General features: G+C 35.3%; 1 protein-coding gene across 1 annotated transcript; it reads left to right on the forward strand.

Moving 5' to 3' along the window:
- Positions 1-13,924: 13,924 nt before the first annotated feature.
- LOC138699850 (protein immune deficiency-like) lies at positions 13,925-24,870 on the forward strand. The gene is made up of 5 exons (XM_069826042.1): positions 13,925-13,996; positions 16,833-17,232; positions 18,512-18,649; positions 19,287-19,444; positions 22,711-24,870. The coding sequence occupies exons 2-5, from the start codon at positions 16,881-16,883 to the stop codon at positions 22,855-22,857; spliced, it is 795 nt and encodes a 264-aa protein (XP_069682143.1). The 5' UTR covers positions 13,925-13,996; positions 16,833-16,880; the 3' UTR covers positions 22,858-24,870.
- Positions 24,871-24,953: the final 83 nt, after the last annotated feature.

Below are 24,953 nucleotides of genomic sequence, written 5' to 3' on the forward strand. Positions count from 1 at the left end.
TTTTGAATAACTTCTATTATTTACTTTCCTTGGGCTTAATGAATCCCAATTAAAGGGCGACGATATAGGCTTTTTCTTACCGAACACGGGAATTCATAACCTATGAGATGAGTTTATAATTAGTAGACTAATGGACAGAGAGTTGTCAATAGGGACACCCGATTTTCGCGAATGATTTTTTTTTATGAATTTCGCTAATTGAATCAAGAGTTACAATTTTATTGTTATAGGTATGGACTAGATTCGTTCTTTCAAATGAATTATCAGAAAATCATGAAAAAAAATCATTCGCAAAAATCTGGTGCCCCAAAGGTTTTTTTTTTTTTTTTTTGACACTCGGTCACCATTTCACAGTAGTCTACTTCCATTGTTCATTAGCATCCATGTCACAGTCTCAGAATTGAAATATTACGCAAACTTTGCATGTGACTTCAACGTCATGGGTGAAATCTGTTCTGTGCCGGGAAATAACAATATAGATTACCCAAAACCCAAGGAAGTACTTTGGCTATATTTCGTTCCAAAAGTCGGCCTGGGTAGCGTAGTCAGTATAGCCCTGGCCTTCCATGCTTGAGGTTGCGGGTTCGATCCCGGCCCAGGTCCATGGCATTTAAGTGTGTTTAAATGCGACAGGCTCATGTCAGTAGATTTACTGGCATATAAAAGAACTTCTGCGGGACAAAATTCCGGCACACCGGCGACGCTGATATAACCTCTACAGTTGCAAGCGTCGTTAAATAAACCATAATTTAAATTTCGTTCCATAATATCTGACAGGCGACGTAGGCCTAAGCATTGTCGACAGAGAGAGAAGGTTAATTCTTATTGAACTAATAGCAGAGGTCTCATTCCATGCTTATCTTGAAGTAGGGAGGTCTGAAGCGTTCTACCCCCGCCCAACTTCAAGACGAGTGTGGAATGAGACCTCTGCCATTGGTTGAAAGCAAAATTATACTTTTCTCCTCCTCTACCGGCAATGTTTACGTCGCCTGTCAGACATTGTGGAACGAAGTATAGTTCTTTTGCGAAGGATTTTGAAAAAAATATATATTTTTGTTAAAATTTTGATTACGAATTCCATGAAATTGTTTAAAAATACCAATTTTTGTAAAGTAAGTTTTCTTAGAGTGAGTTAATTATTACTTTGTTTTAGTAGTAATTTAGTCATAAAAGGTACAGGTTTCGATTAATTGCCTAAAAGGGAATAGCAGATTTCACTCTTAGGCTGTAGAACGTGCCTTTCCATTCTATATATTAGGAATTTATGTAGGCCTATTTGTATTGAATGCCAACTATGATAGCAATTTGATCTCCATCATCTGAAAGCTATAGTAGTAAGTAGTCTTTGTTAAACCCAATGTGTACAAGTTTTCAGCCAATTTTTATTTTTTCTCGGGACCTCGCAGAGTGAGGGTGATTGCGGAGTATGGTGGAGTGATGATGATAATAATGGTGAGGGGAAATTGGAAGAAATAAGAAAAAACTCCTCGTGACTCAGACGGAGATCGAATCCTGGTCGCCACGATAAAAGACATAGAGGCTAACAACTCCGCCACGGGCGAGGACTTCTTTTGGAAGATATTGGGTCTCAATCATGATGACCTACCTGTCTTCAAATTTCCTTCTGTCCACCCAGTCTTAATTTATCTGACCTTAAGGTAAGGTGATCATCATTACCTCTACCAGTGATTTCGCATTGGCATTTATAAAGGAATAAGGCTCTGATAGAATTTCCGACATTTTCTTAAATTACTTCCATAGAAGGGATAGGGTAGGATTCTCTGATACGTCTAAATAACCATTCCTAACTCTGTTACCCTACTGATAAGATACTAGTTGTCCACCACTGTGGAGTAATGTTAGCATGCATGGCCGTGAAACGAGCGGGCCCGGGTTCAAATCCTAGTTGAGACAGTTACCGTTGAGGTTTTTCCGGGGTTTTCCCTCAGCACATTAACAGCAAATGTTGGTAACTTTCGGCGCTGGATCCTAGACTCATTTCGCTGGCATTATTACCTTCATCTCATTCAGACGCTAGATAAACATAGCAGGTGATAAAGCGTTGTAAAATAAATAAAAATAAGATTCTAGTTACAAAATTGAAGCAGTTCAGTAAATTTTACCTAGAATCTTTCATTCAGAGACGAGGTTCTTTGTACCGTAAATATATATTCACTTTTCTTAAGAAATTCATTCTGTTTTAACGTTGAATAGCGTATAGTTATCAACAAACTTACCTAGACTTAAAATGTGAGTCACATTGGCGCGTGACATCTTTAAATAGACAAAAAATAGACAACACAAACGTAGGCTATGTGCAAATAAAAGAATAAATAATGAAGAGCTTCCTATCTATACTTTGGCGAACCGACGGAGGAGGGGAGGGGCTCAGAAAGCTCAAGTCTCCCCTCCCACCGCCAAAGAAGAATAAAAGAAAGAAGAAGACTTTTTAATGCCTTGACATGTCTGTATAACTCGTGATGTTTTGAATGTTTTTGCCTTAGTCTTTACTAACTTTATTGATGTTCATTATTCGTCTTTATCAAATTTTGGTATTCTAGCATTAAATCCACTTTAAATATTTCGCATGTCTACGTAGGCCTATACGTAACGTGACAGTAGCCCTTCTCGTGCCCAACTTCTCATATTCTCTTCTTTTATTCGTCTTCCTCATTGTCTAAATATTTGAATCTACGAATAAGAGAAATATTTATGCAAGAAGAAACCGTACAGAAATCCATTAATTGAACTTAACGTTTTACAGCTGCTGGCTTAAAACACAAGTTTTGTTCTAAGTTGTTCAATTGTTTTCAAAGTTATTATTCAAAACTTGAAATAATTAAATTCATCAATGACAAATTTAAAAATATAATGTCATTTATTTACATAATTTCCTTAAAATATTCCTTCCTGTAAATAATGTTTTTACTATGTGGTAGTGTAGTACCGATTAATATCTGCAATTTTTTTTTTAGCCATTGTTATAATAATACCAGTACTGAATAATTAGTTATAATAATAACAATACTAAATAACTATAGTCCGTCCCAGGAATCTGTAGAGTGACTTGGCGCATATGGGGGCGAAGTCAATCTGTGCCGGAGTGTATTGCGGGCAGCATCAGCTTGTTCAGATAGAAATGATCACCTCCTTGCAAGCGATTGGTAGCTTCGTTCAACCAATGCCTCCTCCAGAGCGGTCATTAACCCTAGCCCTCTCACATACCACTTCCGCAGAAGTCTTATTTCGTCTTTCTACTCTACAGATTCCTGGGACGGACCATAGATTTAATAATAGTAATGATGAACTGCTCCCAACACAAGCTTTACTCATTTGGGTGGCGCTAGAATTCAGGTGTTTATACGTAAGCTTTATGTTGTTTCTGTATAAATATACCTCTACAATATTCCATATTTTCAAATAAACTTCAAGATTATTAAAATTAGAGTTTAGGCGTGTCCGTTGATTAACTGTAACATGATATGATATATCAACGGACGTGATGAATTTATTTAAAACATTCCGTGAATCCAGCAATTATTATTATTATTATTATTATTATTATTATTATTATTATTATTATTATTATTATTATTAATTTTAAATTTAAAAATACAATATCGTAATTGATAAAATATACTTAACAGTTATGTTATGAAGGATTCTTTCTTTAGAATATGAAAATCGCCACTAAATTATTGTTCTTTTGGCTTTGAAGTCTGAGATAGTAAATGGAATAAGAAAAAAAGATTAAGTTAACTCCATTTTATTTGGATATCACAATAATATTTAATAATAAATATTAATTCAAGAATATAAGTACCTAACACTAAAAATATGTGAACATTTTTGAGAAGCAAACAAATCACAAAAAAATTAAATGATACAGACATATATAATATATAAGTTTATGCCTACAAAATTTACGTAGAGAAAAATTATTTTAAAGGTTTAAAAATTGGGACGGGAGGTCTACTAAAAAATAAAATTATGGCATTTCAAATAATTCATTTAACTCGAATTTTATACTTACATCACGTTACGCAAAATCCTTTCAAGTTACTTTGCATAATACTGCATAAAAATAATAAAGAAATATACATTAACTAACAGACATAAAAGGATCTGCTGAGAATCCCTCTATTGGTATGACTAACGTTTCTACTCTCTCACTTAAAGATAAGTGAACCGTCATTGGAGTAAACAAAAGGCGAATCGAAATGTATATAGTTCGTCATGAATATATAGCAATTGTTACAAGTGATGTAAGCCATTTCTCTCTTGTCCTCTCTCTTAAGAGTTCTCCATTATTCAAGCGGTGAGATCCGGAAAATGGGTTTCAGATGGACATGCAAAGAGCTGGTCTGCAAAACCTAGGCTAAAGTAAGGGAAGGATAAGGCTTTTCACGCTCGGTATATTTTGCTTCGGAGCCGGAGGGAAATTTTGTCGGGTTATTAGCATGTATCAATAATATCCAGGCCAGTGAACATGCATTCTTTTCTTAAACGTACACGAACAGGGCGATAGAGAATATAAGCTTAATATAAGCTAGATCTCTGCTCTTTATTAACCAAACCGCATTGTATATCACAGGCCTTAAGCCCTATTACATAACTGCATACTCCATTTAGCGATAAATTAAATTTTATATTGTTTTCAAAGGATAGTATCGCCAAGAAAACCATAACTGAGATGCGCATAGATAAAAATTTTTAAAGACTTAATAGACTCTACTAATCGTGAGTGTTGCTTAGTCAACTGTCCGAAGACAGGTTTGAATTTTACAAGTGAAACCATTAAGGCATCACTCATGAGGCAACTAAACCAGGAGATAATTGAGGTAGGATAGCCAGGTCCTTTCTCCCTCCATTGCATACATCGCTGACTAGTAACATATTACATTAATCAGACTTTAGATGTATACAAACAATGATTGTTTTTCCTTTGACACATTGTCAAGTGAAAAAGATTTAGGCCTACTGCCTAATAATAATAAGCTTAGATGTATGACCTTTGACACGGAAATTGGCCGCTGTTCAGATATTCCCACTTCGTAATAGTTCGGGAATCATCGTGTGCGCTGTGTTTACACGCGTGCATTTTACATAGAGAGATTTGAAGCCCTGTCTTTGTAACGAGAAGAAAGAACTACCGCTAAACCATAAAGGCTTCGTAGGGAATATGTCGTTTCGTCGTTGTTACGATTTGATTTCATCCTCAGACCTCGATGTTTAATATTTCCCCGTGTGATTCTCGCGTTAATCCGAACGACACGCTACAGGAGAGCGACCATTTTCCGTGACAAAGGGCGTACATATCAGCCAGAACCTCAATCAGAGGTATAATCATGAGCGATTGAAGAAATTCATAATAATTGATGTAAACATCTGGAAATACGAGTATTTCGCTTAGTACGGCGCCATTTGTAAAGTAACATGGACAAGTAACAGTCCATTTAATGATGATTCAGTGGCGGTTCAGCATTCTGCAATAAAATCTCGCTACGTTATAGAATCCACTGTAGCTTAAGTTACAGGATAGATATTATTTATTGGTTTATCTTGCTCGAATTGTCGCCTATCCTCTCAAATGCACATTCCAAATCTTTTGAAATTAAGATATTGCATTTCGTCTCTATCTAATAGGATTGCACCCTCCCTAGGCAAATGGTCCGTTTCGTTAAATTTAAGAACGACTGTTGCCTTATAAGGCTTTAGTTTTAAGAATTTCGTTGCTTTCCAAGCTGATGTCTTAGACACACCTAACTTTCTAACGATTTAGTGGAAGACTGTTCTAGCTCTGAACGTAACTTGGGGTTACTTTGCTCGTTGGGGTCATACACTGTTCCACTTGAATAAAATGTTTCATCGGTATCTAGGTTTCAAATCAGCTGATGTACCACTGTGAGATATAATCCTAAACAAGTGTGAATATTGTGACTTAAATAAGAATATTTTACAATTTTTCTGTATTAAAATTACTTTCATTTTGATAAATACCGTACATTTTATCTTACTAGAAGTCATACATTGCTCCACAACAAATATTCAATCTCTTAAGTGTTGTTTCTATATCATATAAGGAACTTTGCTCCACTTTTTAAGAAAATGTAATAGGAAAACCCAAGTAGGCTACTTTTTGTTGAACTTAGTAATACCAATATCTTCTATTTAACCAAAATTAGTTAATTAAATTATCAGAAAATTTGAGCAAAGTAATCCCAAGTTACGGTAACCTATGTCATCGAGTTTTTCTTCAGTTAGAACGTGATCTACCAATGCGTCATTTTTATTTGAGAATGAGCCGGCTTCTCTCACTTTTTTCACTAAATTCTTTTGAATCGGATGTTTGCCTAAGACCAGAATATTTGCGTAGAAATAGCCTGTAGTATGACACGTTTTGCAGATTTCTTCGTGATATAGGCCTATGATACGTATTAATTATAAATGAAAATTTGCTGTTTCACGCGTACTGGATTGTCACAAACTAAGCCGAATTGCACTGAATGGAAGTCAATTATATGCTAACGCCCTAACCTTTCGTAGGCCTATACAGGAGAGTAAAGCCTCTGATCCATCTCACTGTCCACATTGTGGCTGTTTCTATTCAAGTAAACACGGGGTAAAAATTCATATCAGCAAAGTCCATCATGAAATACACCGTCAGACTTTACTATCACATCATGGAAAATAAAACCGTATTGTAACCCATCATCCCCCCAACATAACAAGATTGGAAATCTGGAGGACTATCACAATGTGTTCAGTGATCAGAAGATTAATTGAACATGTACTTGATCGACGTATCCGCGAATTCGTGAATTTTAACCCCAATCAAATAGGTTTTCGCCAAATGTAGGGCGAATGTCAGATAATCTATGGCAAATCTTCGGCTTCATCTCGCCAAATACCATCTCACTATCACCAATTCCATCTACGCTAAATGATTCAGTAGTTGATGCAGCGTTGTTAAATAAACAAGTAAAATAAATATCCAATTGCTTTTAAGTATATTCTATTTAGCAGTGTATTAAGAGATAAACATATTGTTAGAAACTATTTATTCGTTTTTCAAACTTTTCATCACAAAAGAAATAAAACTTACTTAGTTCTGAACGCGTTCTTAACGTTCGTAATTGGAAGTTGCCATCTTGTTAATAGCCTAAGTTACAAAATGGCTTGTTACCTGTAGGTCTACTGGACCATGAACTCTGGCGGTTGCGGCGACGCGTTATTTTTGCTTGGATGCGGGTGATTTCCATCCGAACCAGTCACTCGCGTCAGTGGAACTATGGCAAGGTTTAAAATTCGATTCCAGGAATTCCACGCGAACAAATTCAGCATTATTCATATAACGTGCAGGAAGACGGTTGTGGAAGTTTTAATTTCCGCCTGCCATCTCCCTTCCAGCCCACCCCTTCGCTATCCTACTCCACACCATTCCCTCTCCTCTACCCACTTTTCTCATAACATATTCGAAAAGTTTCTTTCGTTGATGAGTATCTGCATTGAAGCGTGTAAAATCACGGTGCGTTTCTAGACACACAACATTGTAATGGCCAACTTTATTGTTATAATGAACGAAAATATTCATACTACATCAAACAGTGCCATTAATAATTATTTCGTCGTGTTTCACCTTCTCCTTTCGTTCCTACCTACATTCCAATGCGGTGTAGGCCTACGTAGGGCATAACTTTTGACCAACACTGTACAGGCACACTTTTCAGGCTTATTTGCTCGTATGGTCAGCACGACAAAGGACCACAGCTGAGACAACATAGGACAGAATATGACAAGGTATGAACACCCAATCCCATGGACAGAAGATAAGTATTTTCCTTTGCCTTCACTGGAAATCGAACCGCAGACGCTATCCACATAACCAAGGCGCGGAAAGCATTAAAAATGTTTTTGAAATACAATTTCTCGTGTATTGATCCTGTTGTTAGAGTAATTACTTTTTCTGTTTTACTGTCGGTGAGTAAACATCAATGTCCTCATTATTTCATTTTCTAGAACATAAACGTTATGTATTTCAATAGCCGTATGTGCTGATACTGCATTACTAAAGCACGGTCGACCGTGACTAAAGGGATACTGCTGTTCACAATATTGTGTGGAGGTTATATCATTGTTACATGTAATGTTTGCGTTATTTTATTTCCTGTTTCATGTATTAAATTATAACTGCATTGCGGTTTATGTTTTTATTTTCCTAATTAAAACTATCATAATTAAAAATTAACAACTAAAAATAATAAATAATTCTAACACAATTTTAATGAATGTTGCAATTAAAATAAAATGTTGACAAGCCTAAATTATAGTTGGATTGAACCTATAATTATATTCCTGTCCAAAATGAAGGTAAATACAAACGAAGAATTAAATAAAAATAGAAGTTAGCTTAGAGAAGACCCAAAAATTTGTCGATTTCTAGTACCCACAGAAACGTCCCCTCTCCTATACAAAACTATAGAACCACAGTCTACTATATACAGTCGCGAAGCTTGAGGTGTTTTTTTTTTTTTTTTGCAAATCTCGTGATAAAGCGCTCCAAGTGGTTAGCAACTAGAAACAATAGACTGTTCATGGTCGACTTTGGACAGTGTCCTATTTCTATCGAGTGATAGCTCGTTGCGTATTTCACATTGATGCTTGTGAAATGTTTGTTATTGGTTGTAATGAAAATTTTAATGGCTAAAATATAATAAGTAATTGGAATAATAATATGGGACAAGGAGGAGACGTTTGTAGTGCTATAAATTGTAGTAACAGTAAGAGAAAGTGGCCAGAGTTATCCTTTATCCGATTTCCGAAAAATTCAGAAAGGGGAACAACTGGATAATACCCACGGCAGAGCAATGTCGATAGTCGACGTTACTCGCTGGCCACTAGTCACCAGGCCGTACCGAGCCGTGCCAAACAAAACACAATCGAAATGGTGGTAGTAAAATTCGCGACTATATTCTTAAATAGTTCACTGCATTAGTCAAGTGCAAGACTTCTGGCTTCTGTTGCATTCAAACAATTATAAAATACGATAATTTGGTCCAGGGAGCATCCGTTTTTGATGCAAAGATAATTTGTTTGGCTTGTTTCTTAAATAAAATTACGAAATGGCGTTCCTGTGCTTAACATTTAATAAAAAAAGAAATATAGCAAAACTGTTTTGTCTCGAGACTCTCATCTAAGTCACGTAATAGGGCACGTAATCTACTTCAATATATTTGCGCAAATATATCTTGTAGTTAACAGTGGTGCTATCTCTCAGTAATGTTCAGAACGAAGGAGGTAGAGAGAGAAAAGAAACAAATTTCTCCCTCCAACGACGCCACACACCAACGTCGTGTTCTTATGTTGGCAAGATAGTGTATTTACTTAAATTTGGTGCTAAACGTAACGGCACGGTTCAAAGATACCGTGGGAATTCTCCAGTTTAGCGCAGAAAGGTTCCTGGGTTTCCACAAGAATTCTGTGCAGAAACAAAACTTAATTTTGAAGTTTTTTGTGACTGTTAGAATACATTATATCCTTAAATTTCACAATGAAATGTTTCAGTCTAACCGAAAGGACATTAGATACCGGTTAAAGTTCTGTCACTTAGGCTGCTAAATTTCCAGAGAAATAAAGGTTAGGTCTACTTTTTTCATATGATATATTGTTAATTGTAGCTATTAATTTTATTATTTTTATGTGTTATTTTACTAAAGACGTAGAAAAATTAAGTTTGTTTTAATGAAATTTATTGATCACGTTTTATTTTCAATTCTGGTGGGATTATTATTGCTTAGGCCTACTTTTTTTTTCAAAGGATATGTTTTTAATTATAGCTGTTAATTTTGTTGTTATTTTTATTTGTTGCTTTACAGAGACGTAGAAAAAGTCTGTTACAATAAAATTTATTGATCACGTTTTATTTCCAATTCTGGTGTGATTATTATTGCTTAACCTCATCCCACTTTGTTAACTACGTAAGCCTACACTACAAGTACCGGTACACGTAAGTTACTCCATTAATTCATATTTCCATTATTATTGTTGTAAAGGGAAATGTAAATTAATATTTATTGGTTTCATAGTTAATTATCGCTATAATCTTGAATGTGTGAAGCTATTATAGTAAATTTCAGTTCGTTTTGCACAAACAAAAATTATATTAACTTATTTCTTGCAGGTATTTTCGAGTTTATGGTGGAATTTAATATACTTCATTAAAATAATAAATTAACTTTATGCATTTAATATTTCAACAACGGAAGGAAGGTGTTAATTTTTCCAAAAGAACACGACAACGAAAGTGTAACATATTTTGTCGTCTGCTAGGAAAGAGATCTGCGATGATGAGGCGATAGTAGCGATCCTAGTGGTGGGCAACTACCCATGTTTGCATTTTTACTACATATTGAGCTTCGCGACTGTATATAGTAGACAGTGATAGAAGGTCTTTAAATTCGGGATAGGCTGTATCGAGAGAGAGCCGCAAGTTTTATTCGTGAATAGGCCTACGTCACTCATAGAATTGCTGTTAAGGAAACGTCAGGAGTGACAACGCCTTTTAAAGTCTATATCAGGCACAACAGATGAAGAAACACTGCACTCGCTCGTGCCGTGAGCGTCTTGTCCTTTCTGACGCTCGGCTTTAAGACATGCCCTATACTCTCTGAAACGTTGATCATTGCATTTAGGCACACCAATCGATTCGTCTCGATATCTTTCATCATCCTGATGCCCTTACATCAGTCTTGGCTGTTTGAACAACAATCTTCGACATTTTGAAATTCTGTCGTCAAATTTCAATTATACGCGTACTATTCGCTTGTTTTAAATGTCACTGTACAGCAGTCTATTAGGCCTATGCTTTAAAGATTGGGTTGCCAACTATTTTTGGAGGAAATACGGGAGACTAAGGAATCGACAAAATTTCACATAGAAAACTGGCAAATTATTCAGTTCAGTTACTAAAAATGACTTTATTCTACACTTCGGCAGCTAGGCTTAAATTAAGTGTATTTTGAGACATTTTGTTTCGCGTAATAGATGAAGTCGACTGCAATTTGCAGCTCTGGTTTCAATAGATGTGTCGTGCTCTTGTTTTGAACATTTGTCCAATTATTGTTCAGGAGCTAAAACATCCTCTTTGTATGACCATTACTACTTGGTATTCTTAGAACAAACTAGCCAGTTTTTTCAAGTTTATAATATTGATATTGTTTGATTTCAAACAGGTGAGCATTAAAACCCATTTCTGGCAGGCTTTATCTCCGAAAAAGACTACAAATTTTAAAGCATCTCTTGAACTACAAAATTCGTCATATTAACAATAATCATTCAAGGCAAAATCAATGTTTAGAATAATGATTTCTACTTTATGCAAAAAAGGGGGGGGGGAATACGAGAGCCGGGAGACTGTTAAAAATTAGGGGGAAATAGGGAGATCCCGGGAAATATGGGAGGGTTGGCAACCCTATCTAAAGATCTTTTCATTTATTTTCAAATGACACCTCGATCATCGAAATACGACCACTTACTTAGTCTGATGTTACAGCCGATACTAAAACAAAACGATGCTACAATCGGCGTCATCAGCGGATAGCGGATGAGATTGTTATATTATCTAGTGCATAATTAAGTTATATTCTCTGCACGATAGTATATGTCACTTAGCTCTAGGTGTAAACCTACAGTTTTTTAGATAAAAGCATTGACCACGGCGAGTCGAAAAGTTTCGCGTGTCGTTTTCATACTGCCATTTACTTATATCTCGGCCCGAAAGAATAGACGTATTCACGTCAAAATAACAAAAATAAATGGTAATTCTTTATTAGTATTTTCTGTTCCAAGCAATATTTCAAAATCTTAAGGCTTAAATAAATTTAATCTTTACTTCTTATTGAGGTTCTTGCTGATACATCTATTAGGGCCTATTATCAGGCATTACCTCTCACTTGACGATGTGTCACAGGAAAAATAGATGTTGCATACATCTGAAGTCTGATTAGTGAACTATAGGCCTATTATCAGTATGCAATGGAGAAGGAAAGGAACTAGCAACCCTACCCCATTGTCTCCTGGCTTAGTTGCCTTATGAGTGATGCCTTATTGGTGTTATGAGGTTCAAATTAGTCTTCGGACTGCTGACTAAACTCACATTGTATTACAAAGGATGGAAGATGAGTCAAGTAGACATGTTCTTAAACCATTCAAATGGATCCAATGCTTTGTGTGGAGTGTGGCATTGTATAGGGCGGAAATATGGATATGGAGAAGAATGGAGCATGTGAAATGAACAGCCAGAATAATAAATAAAACTGTGCTAGAAAGAGTACGGTAAGTGAAGAAAGAATAATGTTGAAATTCATCGAGAAGGGAAAAAGAAATTGAGAAGAAACTGAAGGATGCACTGGAAGGAATGGTGAAAAGAAGAAAAGTTCGCGGCAGAAGAAGATATCAGGTGATAGACGACATTAAGATATATGGATCATATGCGGAGCCTAAGAGGAAAGCGGAAAAGAGGAAAGATTGGAGAATGCTGAGTTTACAGCGAAGGACCTGGCTCTTGGGCAGAAAACTGTGTTGTATGTATGTATGTACAAACTACTACGCGACAGTTTTGTGATGGGATGGGATATAGGCCTACTTTAAGGTAAGCAAGGAATTTTAGGTGCCGCAATCAACTCTGGAAGCGAGGATCGCAGAAGTGAGAAAAAATGGAATGTCTCTGGAGAAGGCATCGAAAAAGGTGAAACGAACGAGGTGGGATAATTTGATTCGGAAGCAAATTAGCACTAATTTCCAATGTCCATTTAGAATTATATGTCTTTCCTGTATAGCAATAATTAAAGGACAAAATTTTCTACCATAGGCCTACACTTAATTTATCAAATCTTCTTCCCACGGATATTTCAAAACTACCTCATGGCGAAAGAACCACTATAAAAACGCTTCGAGATTAGGAAAGACTGTAGAGTTGACATCGTCACCATAAAAGAACCAAATTATGGAAAAGGAATTAAATCTAAAGAGGAAAAAAGGAAAAGCAGATTTGAAGATTCTTTGAGAGAGTCTTAAGGAAAGCAGGAAAATCGCTCTCGAAGCCTCAAATTTCGCTACGCTTGGTGGTATTCCGCTACAGTTGGTGGGCGAAAAGTCGCGGATTGGGCTACTCCGGGATTCATTTTTACTCCAGGCGATTTGCGAATTTTTGGGCTACTAGAAATTTTTGTGAATGAAATTTGGATGAATGATAACTACTTGTAATTTTTAAACCTTTAACTTTATTATCCGTTTTTCTTTGAGTTTATAGGCTTATTTGGCATGACATAGGTTTTCGAGTTCAAAAGCAATAAGGTCTATTGATTTCCTTGTAATAACTTATACAATAATAAAGTGAAGTGGGTAGGCATTGGATACATACATACATACATACATACATACATACATACATACATACATACATACATACATACATACCCATACATACATACTTTTACGATAATATTGAAACCGACCATGTGAATCCCCTCCTATGTTAAACAATATTGTTGTATTACGCCTCCACGTGTAGTTCGAAGGGACTTTCCCCATCTCCAATCCGTAACTTATGACGATAAGTTATTTATTCTAGTATATTGTTTAGTTATTCTCAAGATAATATGGTTACTTTTAGCGACGTAGCCTGAAGTTAAACTACCGCACATTCCTTTATTTTTTTTTATCGTGAGTGGTGCCCGCTAGATGAAATCATTCAAGACTTAGAGCTGATAGTTGCTCTGGAGCAGAAGAAGATAGCATTCACAGAATTTTGTATTGTCATTGTAGTTTCTAGCACTATAGAAGAGAGTGTGAAACGTAAAATTAAAATATTGACATCCGTAGCGGATTTCATGTTTCTGGGGTTGGGCACACTGACAGAATGTGATCGGCCTTTGAAAGAATACAGCTGTTCGTTGACATCCCCAATACTTTCCTGGAGTGTCAGAGATTGAGAAAGGTGAGGTGTAATTATCGTCGTGTCCCCTTAAAGAAGGGTAACTAATTTATGTATTATCAAAATGTTAGGAGCAAAGTAATTCTTTCGTGATTCTTTCTTTGTCAATTTGTAGTATGTAAAAACATAATAGATTTCTTACTCTAACCGCTATCATTGGCTTTGTAGGATATGTAATAGGTCTATACTACACTTATCAGATCCTCTTGTATTTTGTTATCAAAGTGTTGCATTACTTGTGGTTTTCTTTTTAAATTGTGCAAGATTTTTATACAAAGAAAAATTATATCATACCTACTTATGCTACTGAATATGAAGGAATGCTTGTGTCTTGAAGCAATAGTATTGCAACATTGTTCATGTCTACACCTAATTTTAAATAATGCCTAAAATAATAGTCGCATAACACTATAATGAACAACAGATATGTGCGATGAGTCGTTGAAAAGCATTCCTTATGCATTATACTCATAGCTATGCATGTGTACTTTAATCAGTAAACGATGAGGTTATAGTACATTGAGGTTAATAACGTTATTGTACTTGTGTAAAGTAAAAATTGTGCAATGTACACTCAGTTTTTAATGCAAAGTATATCAAATCAGGCTATTACATTAACTTTTTTGTTGGTGATTTACTGATTACTCACTAAAGAGGGGGAAGAAAACGAGTAGAAAAGTGAGAGAAATAGGCTACTTAATGTCAGTGTGAAACTCGCGAAGTAGGAATTAATGTTTTGATTGCCTGTTTCTATTCAACTGTTTTGGAATCTTTGTACTCTTCAGCCTGTTTTAGCATTTTCCATGTATATGCTGCATTTAACAAAAGTGTTTGTATCATTATGATGTTGCCAAACAATCCAGCATCACATAAAGTGACTTTTCACAGTGAACACTGATATTGATTGTTATCTTACCTTAATTTCTGCACAAATGTTCTCTTCTGAACGCCCTTCTGTCATATTCATCAAGAATGACAACACGACTATCTTCTACTGTTACTTCTTGTATCAGCCCCTATGGATCCCAGTTTCAGTTGCTCCTCTGTACTGCTAAGTGAACACTTGTGTTGGAAAGTTTTCAATACTTCTACAGTTTTCCGATTTGATTATGCAATATTTTTGTAAGCACAAACAATTGCTCTTTTTTGTGATATCTAATTGACCTTTTTTTCATTATTAAGTTGTAATTTGATGTTTATTGTCAAAGTATCACGTTATTTATTCATAATTAACAACTAACTTATTATGATTTTTATGATCATAAATTTCATTTCATTTTTCGGCAAATCAACAAATTAGACAAATTATTCAAAATTGAACCCTTTTTCATTACATAAAACTCATGATTAATCATTCAACCACTGTTATGCGTATTACTGTGTACAACTTAATGGACTTATGTTTAGATTTCGTCAAACTTTTGAATATCTGATGATGCCGTAAAGGTAAAAATGTTCATGAATATCTTTTTCAAGTTGTATTAGTAAATAATAAAATTTTCAAATTAATAAATCATAGGATTGAGCATTTGAATAAATTTATTATCTTAAATATCCGACATCCGTAAATATAACCTCCACACAAAACCACCACGAAACATAGAACTAAGTTACACGCGCCTTTCATCACCAGAACTAATGTCAAAGTGACAGAAACAAAATGAAAACAATGGAATTAATGTGACGTCATCAAATATCGACTTATACACGTGTGGCTCGCGACAGGTTCTTGCGTGGACTTGGTTCATAAAAACCTAAACTAACAAACTTAAACTTCGTATATGCAAGATGTGTAACCATAGCACGAAGGAAACTGCTTGATTTGATTTGGAATATATACGCGAAAATAAATTCACACAAAGATCACAGCGCATGTGCCACAGCGAAACAGTTCGTGTCCTGTTATAAACATCAAACACAAAATGGCTGACCACCACTTCCAATCTGTAAGTACGTAAATATAATTAATCTAAACTACGATTGTTCTCCTCACTTTTTCTAAGTGTTTCCACATTAGGAATAATAATCAGAAAGTTGTAAAATATTAATTTCATAAAAAATCAAAACCAGTACTTATAGATAATTACCCTTTTAAAATCATCTGCAGCAATTGAAAGGAAAAATTCATAAGAAAAGGCCAGGTATGGCCAAGAAGAAAGTGTTGTTCCATCATGACAATGCACCTACTTACACATTTGCAATTGTGGTTGCTAAACTACATGAACTAGTTCAAATTGTTCTACATCCTCTCTATTCGCCAGATTTGGCACCCTCTGATTTTTTTCTCTTTCCAAAGGTCAAAACATAGTTGGCCGGAAAGAAATTTTCGTCAGATGAAGAGGTTATCACAACGGGAGAAGGCCTTCTTTGCAGAACTCGAAATATCAGTTTCTTTTTTCAGCACCGTTGGACCAAGTGTCAAGGAAGATTACATTGAAAAATATAATTGTTTCAAAATAATTCTAGTTTTATTTCTATGTCAGGCCATGAACTTTTCAAACAGCCCTAGTAGTGTACATTTCATGTCTTTCCCTGCTAATTGAAGAAAATCACTTCATTTGTATGTCAAAACATTCTTTAGTTGTCGTACCAGCATATAACTTATTTCTGATTGTTTTTATTTCAGCATCCTAGATAAATGTTTTCCATTGTTTTTTGTGTTCTAATACCCAATACCATTTTTACTTCACTGTCCTAGATAAATGTTTTCCACTGTCTTATGTGTTATGATATCCAATAAATTATGGATTTTTCACTCACGTCATATATTCGTCTCATTATTTTGTAACATTAATAGTACTTAACCTAAATATTTAGTGATATTCACTTCTACTTCTAGGTTGGCTGTGGAATATTGTTCAACCTGTGTAATTATTAGTTTGAAATAATGTCGAATGATAAGAACAATGGAACTTACTCGGAAGACTTGAAGACAGACTCTGTACCTGATGCTCCAAGGGATATAAGTGTTACTGAGGATTTAGAAGAAAATGCTTCCATGCCGCTACCTTCACAGGCAGAGTCAGTAAATGAACGCACTTCTTTAAAAGAGAAGCCAGTAAATGAACGCACTTCTTTAAAAGAGGAGCCAGTAAATGAACAAAAGAAAACTTCTCCTAAAAGCAATGATGAAACATACTTACAACCACCAAAAGAACCTTCCTACCCAACAAAGAAGAAAAGTCCAAAAAGTGTACCGAAGTCTCGTGAAAACAAGAAAGATAAAAAGAAATCACCAGGTATGAGTCATGTAGAACTACCGGACATATTATTTCCATTTCAATCTGTCCTGAATTAAATCATTTACATAAACTTACAATACGAAGGATGGATGACATTGGAATTGGATGGTAAGAATATCCACGTTCATATATGTGCAAACATTTAAGAAGGTTGCTAAGTACTAACTAAGCAGTACTTTCCCAAAAGTTACCTAGGTTTGGCATAGGATGCATTGGGTATCACAATAGCACACAGTAACAAAATTTAATGAAAGTTTTTTTTCTGTCATTTGTCCTTCAGTATTATTTATCAAAGAGTATTTCAAAGATAGTAGCGAAATTTTTCCTGCCATGTCCTAGATAAGTTCTTGACATAGTGTAGAAATATCAGGAACTAAGCACTTGTGATTTTTCTATTATGTAACTTGTGATACAGAAGTCCTTCCTGGCTTCCTCTCTTTATAATTTTTCCAACAAGGAATGCTGATGCTTAACATTAGAGTAGTCATGCTCCTGTTTAATTTTAAACTGGTAGTAGGCAGTAGTATTTAAATACTTCATGCTGTGACTAATCTACAAAGTGGGTCAAAAGTCATTTTCCCCAACATTCGTTCTTAGGTTTCATATTTGTACACATATATAGATGTCATAACTTGAAGAAACGAATAGCTGGTATAATTAGTAGTGGGTTGGGAACTCTGTTCATGTGTCAACTGTATTTTCGATGTCATGTCTTGAAAACGGCCCTCATTTTGCCGATATGCAGTTGATATGACAACAGGATGGAGCACAACCTCGTTTTGGTGTAGGCATGAGGGACTTCTTGAACCAGCAATTCCATGAATAGATTGGCTGTTGTGGCACAACAAAATGGCCACCCAAATCATGCAACATGATATCGCGCATAAAGGGGTGTTTGTGAGTGTGTTTTTTTTTTTTTTTGCCATTTTTAGCTATATATTTATATACATATTTCTCATTTTTTTATATTACATAAAATCCGGGCTCTAGTAATAACACACTGTAGAAAAAAAAAGGTACTGACGTGTGTGTGTGTGATTTTGCCATTTTTAGATATATATTTATATACATATTTCTCATTTTTATATTACATAAAATCCGGGCTTTAGTAATAACACACTCTAGAAAAAAAGGTACTGATATACGGTAGAAAAAGAAAAGAGCGAGAAAAAGACAGTCAGATAATCCACTTGTCAGTTAATAAGATGGCAGATAATCGGGATTTTACTGTGTTATGTAATTTAATTACGCCCATTTTTTTCTCTCTCTTTGACAGAGTCTGCTAATGTTGTGTACCATATATCACATTCCAGTGGTATACACTTTGGACCAGATTATAATGTGACAATTGTACAGAATGCTTCCAAAACTAAATCATCTCAATCGACACCAAAGGAAACAGAGACTATAAGAGGTTAGTATGTATTAGTATTAAATGAATCAGTGTACATATTTTCTTTGCGCAATGCAAATATGCCTTTGCCTAATGTTTACAGTTGAATAATTCTGTCGTCTCTAAATGTTAAACTTTCTTAGCATGTTTCTTATAATATTAATTGAATTGTGAGGACTTTGATTTGTCATATAATGCAAATGTAGTAATATATAATATTTTGAATCAGAAGCTCTAAACAACTTACATTCAGAAAAATTTCTCAACATTACATAATGTAGGTGAGAAGAGAAATAATGCAATATCGAAAGTCATCAATACTGTATGTTTGTTCCTGAGTGGATAACATTTCCCTTATTCTACACATTTCTCCATAACCATTTGTGATGTGGTAGTTTTCAGCTTATTTTTCAGCCTTTCTTTAACTGGTCCCTCTTGTTCTTGATTCACTGAAACACTTGTTTTATTGATTTCTGAGCGTCAGACACTTATAGTTTTAATGATTTTAAATCATATTCTTGTTTTGGATAGAGAACTGAAGTTGTCCTGAATGTGTAAAAGATTTTCTTCTCTTCCGCTAAACAAAACTGTCATATGCTTGGATGCCCTTGTCGAAGTTGTATAGTATTTTTGCTATTTCATTGTTTTTCCTTTGCAGAATTGCGACGAAGTAAGCAAAAAGTAACCCGAGATCACATTGGTGCAGTTGCTCCTCACGTTGGAGAAAACTGGAGAGATGTTGGTAGAACACTCAATCTTACAGAAGGAAGAATAGAACAGATAAAACAGGACTTCTATGCTGAGGGAATGAAAGAGGTAATTGTTTGCACTTCTCTTAAAGTTCAGAACTTAGCGATTTCAATTTATGCAAAGAAACTTCCTTATATTGAATTGATACAAAAGTTTATAGTGCGTTTTACACTGTGATAAAAACTTTTATTTGAAATGAATAGAAGACAGAAATTAATCACCTAGACACTGTGACTCTGCCAATGCTGGGGTGTTTTTTCACTTCCACTCTGAATAAATCTGCTGGTTTGTAATTGAAGTTGTCAGGCCGAGTTTGAGTCCCCTTGAAGATTGTTGGATAGAAAACGGAAAAGGTGGAAATCTGGGAGTGCAAAATTGGGAGAATATGGAGGACGTGAAATAACCTCCCAACCAGGCTCTTGATTGCAGTCTTCCTCGTCGTTTTTCTTCAATTGTGGCTGCTAGGCATCTGAGTTGTTGGCAATAAATGTCAGCAGTTATGGCTACATTGCTGCAAAACAATTCGTAGAAGGGGGGGAGAGAAGAATGCGGAATCATCGAAAGAAGAGAGTAGTGAACGAGGAAATTAAATAAGTGCGAGGAATAGCAGGGGAAGTACTGAGAGTGAAAATCATACTATGAGTGTGAAACGAGGGGTCAATAGAGAAGAAAAAACTGTTCACAATCTCAGAAAGTGGTGTATTAGTGGGTTCAAACATTAGCAGGTGTAAGTAATGTAATGGATAATTGAAATTGAACTGTGACACTTTTTCAGGGTTATTGAATAATAGTTTTGTTCAAATATTGTTATAAATAAAGTGAAACAAATGTGCTAGGCTACGAGCGCAAATGTGTAGTATAAGAAGTGTAGTTTATAATAGGGTAAATTTTTAGGGAAATAGTCTTTGAGGGTTATATGTTCTATATTAAATAAGGTTAAATGTATTATATTATTTACAAGACGGCAGTATTTAGTTCAGTTATGAAAAGGGGAATGAAGTTGAATGTAGAAATAGGACAAGAAATGAATTTGGTAAGTGAAAGTGAAAAGGACATGAAGAACAGGCTTCAAAATTGTAAATAGTGTAAGTAAGGAAATGCTGGCCCGAATACAGAAATGTGAAGGGTCAGCAGGACCGAGTATATTGAGAAATATGTATATATCATATCATATCATATCATACATCATAATTCGTAGCACACAACTTACTCTTTATCCCACCAGATGTATAACATCATCTGTGGATGCACACTAACTTTCGTATGGGGTGTTGTGTATTGAAACAACAGAACCATTTCCTTGCAGTGCTTTTTCCACTAGCATTCTCCCAGTACATGGCACAAATGTTTCGAGCCATCTCTGCTGCCTTTGCTCCTCCATTAAACTCAGACAAGAATATTTCGGAAATATTCTTTTTTTTCCATTTGACACTCCATCTTCTTTAGTCCACAAATAGCAAAATTCATGTGATGAACAAAAATGCTATGTTCTTATGCCTCAACCTAATGAGAAGAAAGGATTAAAAGAGAAAGAAAAGGAAAAAACTAAGAAAAGATAAATAAAAGAGGAAGAAAAAACTGAGTACAAAGATTATCATTCATTCATTTCATAGGAATATTTCTGTGTTGTTCTCAGGTTTTCTCAACCTAAAAGGTGCTCTTCTTGTTTCAGAGGTCACAGTCCACATACTCATCTTCATGTTTATTTTCTGCATTCCATTCTTCCAAGTAGGTCCTCTTTCCATGTGGTATCCAATATGGAACTCCTTTGCTTACTTCTGTATCTTTTCTCTGCATTATGTGTCCCTACAATCTTGAGTTGTAGTTTCTTCTGTTTCTTGGAGCATATTTTTTAATCAGTGAAAATTATAATTCTAATTGAATGAAAATTCTGAAACAACCTAAATTAATATCTGAAACATCTCATAAATGAGTTGTAACCATGTTTAGGATGATCACTGGACATGACTGCTTAAGCAAACATCTGTATACAATTGGAGTAACAATCACGCCAAACTGTCTTTTTTGTCATCAGAAAGTAGAGATGGATATGCACCATATAAAAACATGTGGAGTTCTTCAATATGTACGTCGTAAGATTCCTGTGGAGTTCCACTAGAGTACTCTTCGACCCCCGAAAAGATACTATGCCTCCTCAATCTGTTGCTGTTTCTACACCAGTTACAATTTTTTAGTGATGTTACAATGAACAAAACTTAAAAGTAAGGCATATGATAGTTCTAGCATTGTTTTATAACAATCATTATTGTGCAAATCTGGCTTTCAGGTGCAAGCTCCCTGTGAAGCAGACTTGAATAATTTCAAGGAAAAAATTGGGACGGTGTCGGGTATAGTTTCTGAGTAGCTCAGTCGGTAGAGCATTTGTGCACTAAGCAAAGGGTTCCAGGATCGATACCCGGCCCCGGAACAATTTTTCGCTTGAAATTATTCAAGTCTGCTTCACAGGGAGCTTATACCTGAAAGCCAGATTTGTATAATATATATGTCTGTGGGTATATTAACAGAAAATCACAATTCAAGTCACACAGAGTTTGTGTGCACTCAAAGTTAAGTTTCTGACACCTTGTCAGCCCACTTGAGTTGTGTGGATATAAAGGGAAAAAATTGGGACGGTGTCGGGTATAGTTCCTGGGTAGCTCAGTTGGTAGAGCATTTGTGCGCTAAGCGAAGGGTCCCGGGATTGATACCCGGCTCCGGAACAATTTTTCCCTTGATATTATTCAAATCATTATTGTGTTCATTAATGATCAATCTATAAAACCTTAGAAGTTCTCAATCACTTACGAGATTCTGTTCATTACAACAGACTGGAAGTGTGGCTCAGTGGTGACTGGCAGCTCAATTACAATAATGTTCCTGCCTGTTTAGAACATCTTATTCAGAACTTTTTTTTTTTGGCAAACACTGAATCTCACAGCTCTGACAGTCTGCCTCCTTATCAGCATGCCAACCTGAGGCTTCTGTTCAAAAAGTCACCAATATTCAAGATTTGAAAATATTAAGGCAATAAAGAGCAATACAATAAAGGTCTTTTCAGTAATCACAAAAGTGACTTGGAAAAGTTCTTTCGATAGTGAAGAGACTACTTGGACAAGTGTGTAAAGTTGAGGGATCTACGTGAAAGAGATTCTTTTTTTTTTTTTTTTTATATGATCATAGGTCGGATATTTTTTTTTAACAGACCTTATATGTGGTTAAATCAAATTGTTTTAAAACAGATAAGGAAATTATCTCCTATAAATATATTGAAATCAGTGGTAAAAGTATTATGTCCACATTTATTTTATTGACATTTAATTTTACTTTTACAGGTCGTTTTTCAAATGATATTGGAATGGGTGAGAACGAATGCAAGTGAAGCTACAGTTCAAGAATTGACCAATTCCCTCTGGAATTGCAGTGAATATAGTGCTGTGAAGAAACTGGCAGAATGGTACAAAGAATGTGCAGGACTATAACAAGTACTAAGGCCTGTGAGTGTAGAGTAGATTAGAATGGAATACATCCTTAGCTTCCTTGATACATCCACTGCAAAACCACGACAAGACTGGTAGGCGTTGTTTTAAAAGTAGAAACAATATTTTATAACTTTATTTTCTCAAACTGAAGTAGAACTTCGTAGAATTAGAGCTCACTTTCTGGGAGAGATTCCACAAAGTGCTTGAAAACATTTATATGTTATGTAACTTTTGAAGAAAGTGGCATATTTTTATGATGTTGTATACAGAAGTTTTTCTCTTCCAAAAGCTTAAATTGTCCCATACCGTGGTTAGCTTTCCCTTCTCTCTCCTCCTTTTCCACAGACATCTTATCTAATACTGAGGCACAAATCTTTTCGTCCAGCATCTTGAAGGCGCTTCAGTTTATACCATTTGGTTTGCAGTCTTTTGTAGACTAATTATATGATGGAATAACTCTATTTATGACATAATATTGATGTCTGAATTAAATGTTTCCTAGTTTCCCTTCTTTGTGATCAAGTGGTTACAATGCTTGCCAATATATTCGAGGTTCAAGAGTTAGAACGTGGAATGGATTTTAAAAAAAATTCTGTCCATGGTTTTCTCTGGTATGAAATTGAAAGTAAATGGTTCCATTTAGGATTTCATCCGTTCATATTGTCTGTCCCTGAAAGAGATGGTTCCAGACAGAATTTACCCATTATTTTCCAGATGACCTCATTCTCCACCTCTTTCTCTATCACCTTTTCCTATCAATTTCTTTCTGCTTCTATGTTTCAGCTTCTTTTCTTTCTGTTTCTGCTTCTACATCGGCATTCCTATAGCTCCAACGAAGTATGTCTTCTTTAAAACATCTCTGCCAGTACTTTTCAGCAATCACTTCTTTTATGTCTCCAGTGTTGTTCATCATGTGAACAAAATTATCTCCAATTATGACAGCCTTATGACATCACGGGATGTTGAAATATTCAAGAGCGTGCTTCTATTTTTAGAATTTCAGGTTACCAGAGCTCCAACACTTTAATGGCCATCTTTGCCTGAACTAGTCGTAGCAAACAACGTACATTTCTTACAAAAGGCAAAAATACTTTTCGACACAACTTAGTATGAATTTACAATATTGGCCACTTTGCAAAGTTGGAGAAAATTTGTATGTCAGTGTCTTTTTTAGTAACCTTTCATCACCCATCCTCATAACATGTTCAAACCATTTAATTTTGTTGATGTTGAATTTTTTTCAATTCCCATTATGTTTCTCCTAGAAGTCTGATCCCACATCCACGTCGTGGGAGGTGAGCAGTGCTCAAGTAGGGATGGCTTGTCAGTGTGATGTACAACAGGTACTATAGGGACATAGTATCTGACACTGTCAAGGCAGTTGAGAAGGCCTGACAAAAACCATCAAAGAGTAGCTAAAGGTGCAACAGTGAAACTGTGACAGCTCCTGCTAGCCGACAGTGGATCGTTTTCCATCTTTCAGAAAAGATAGAGAAATACCTGAAAATACAGTCTATTATATAATTTATTTCCAAGAAATAGTCTGCTCAGCCATCCTGCCAAAAACACAGAATAATACACATATAAGAATAATGATTACAGTAAATAGACGAGTCAAATTGAAATGTGAACTTAGAGCTTAAATTTAAGAATTAATAAATTTGTACATATATTGTAACAATCACACACTAACGGATAGAGGGGGGGGGGGGGATTATGATATTCCGTATAAATGATTTTTCAGAATTGCCACAGACCCTTTAATGCTAGAAGTAATTATTTTTGGAATGATATCATGGATTCCAAATGTTTTGATAGTGTTTACAGTTGATCTTGGGATAGTGCCCCTCGCTCCGATCATTAAACCATGTACTTCCCAGGTGCCTTCCATATGATATTTTTCACGAACATACGGAATAGTAGACTCATAAATGTTGTTTCTCTTTGTTGACCTCAGATGGTTGGATCTGACTCATCTCAAATCTAACAGTTGTAATAATAATAATAATTCAGATTTTTACAACTATCCTTGCTTCTCTGTCCCCAATTTCCATTTCACTCTGTCTAAACAGTCTTTTTCTTAAATTGATTATTAT

Source organism: Periplaneta americana, chromosome 5 (assembly GCF_040183065.1).
Source record: "Periplaneta americana isolate PAMFEO1 chromosome 5, P.americana_PAMFEO1_priV1, whole genome shotgun sequence".
NCBI classification, from domain to species: domain Eukaryota; kingdom Metazoa; phylum Arthropoda; class Insecta; order Blattodea; family Blattidae; genus Periplaneta; species Periplaneta americana.

Excerpts from the sequence above, each read along its gene's own strand:
- LOC138699850 (XM_069826042.1), top strand. The coding sequence starts at position 16,881 with ATGTCGAATGATAAGAACAATGGAACTTACTCGGAAGACTTGAAGACA. Across the intron at positions 18,650-19,286 it reads GGAAACAGAGACTATAAGAG|AATTGCGACGAAGTAAGCAA; the intron begins GTTAGTATGTAT and ends TTTCCTTTGCAG. Across the intron at positions 19,445-22,710 it reads ATGCTGAGGGAATGAAAGAG|GTCGTTTTTCAAATGATATT; the intron begins GTAATTGTTTGC and ends TTACTTTTACAG.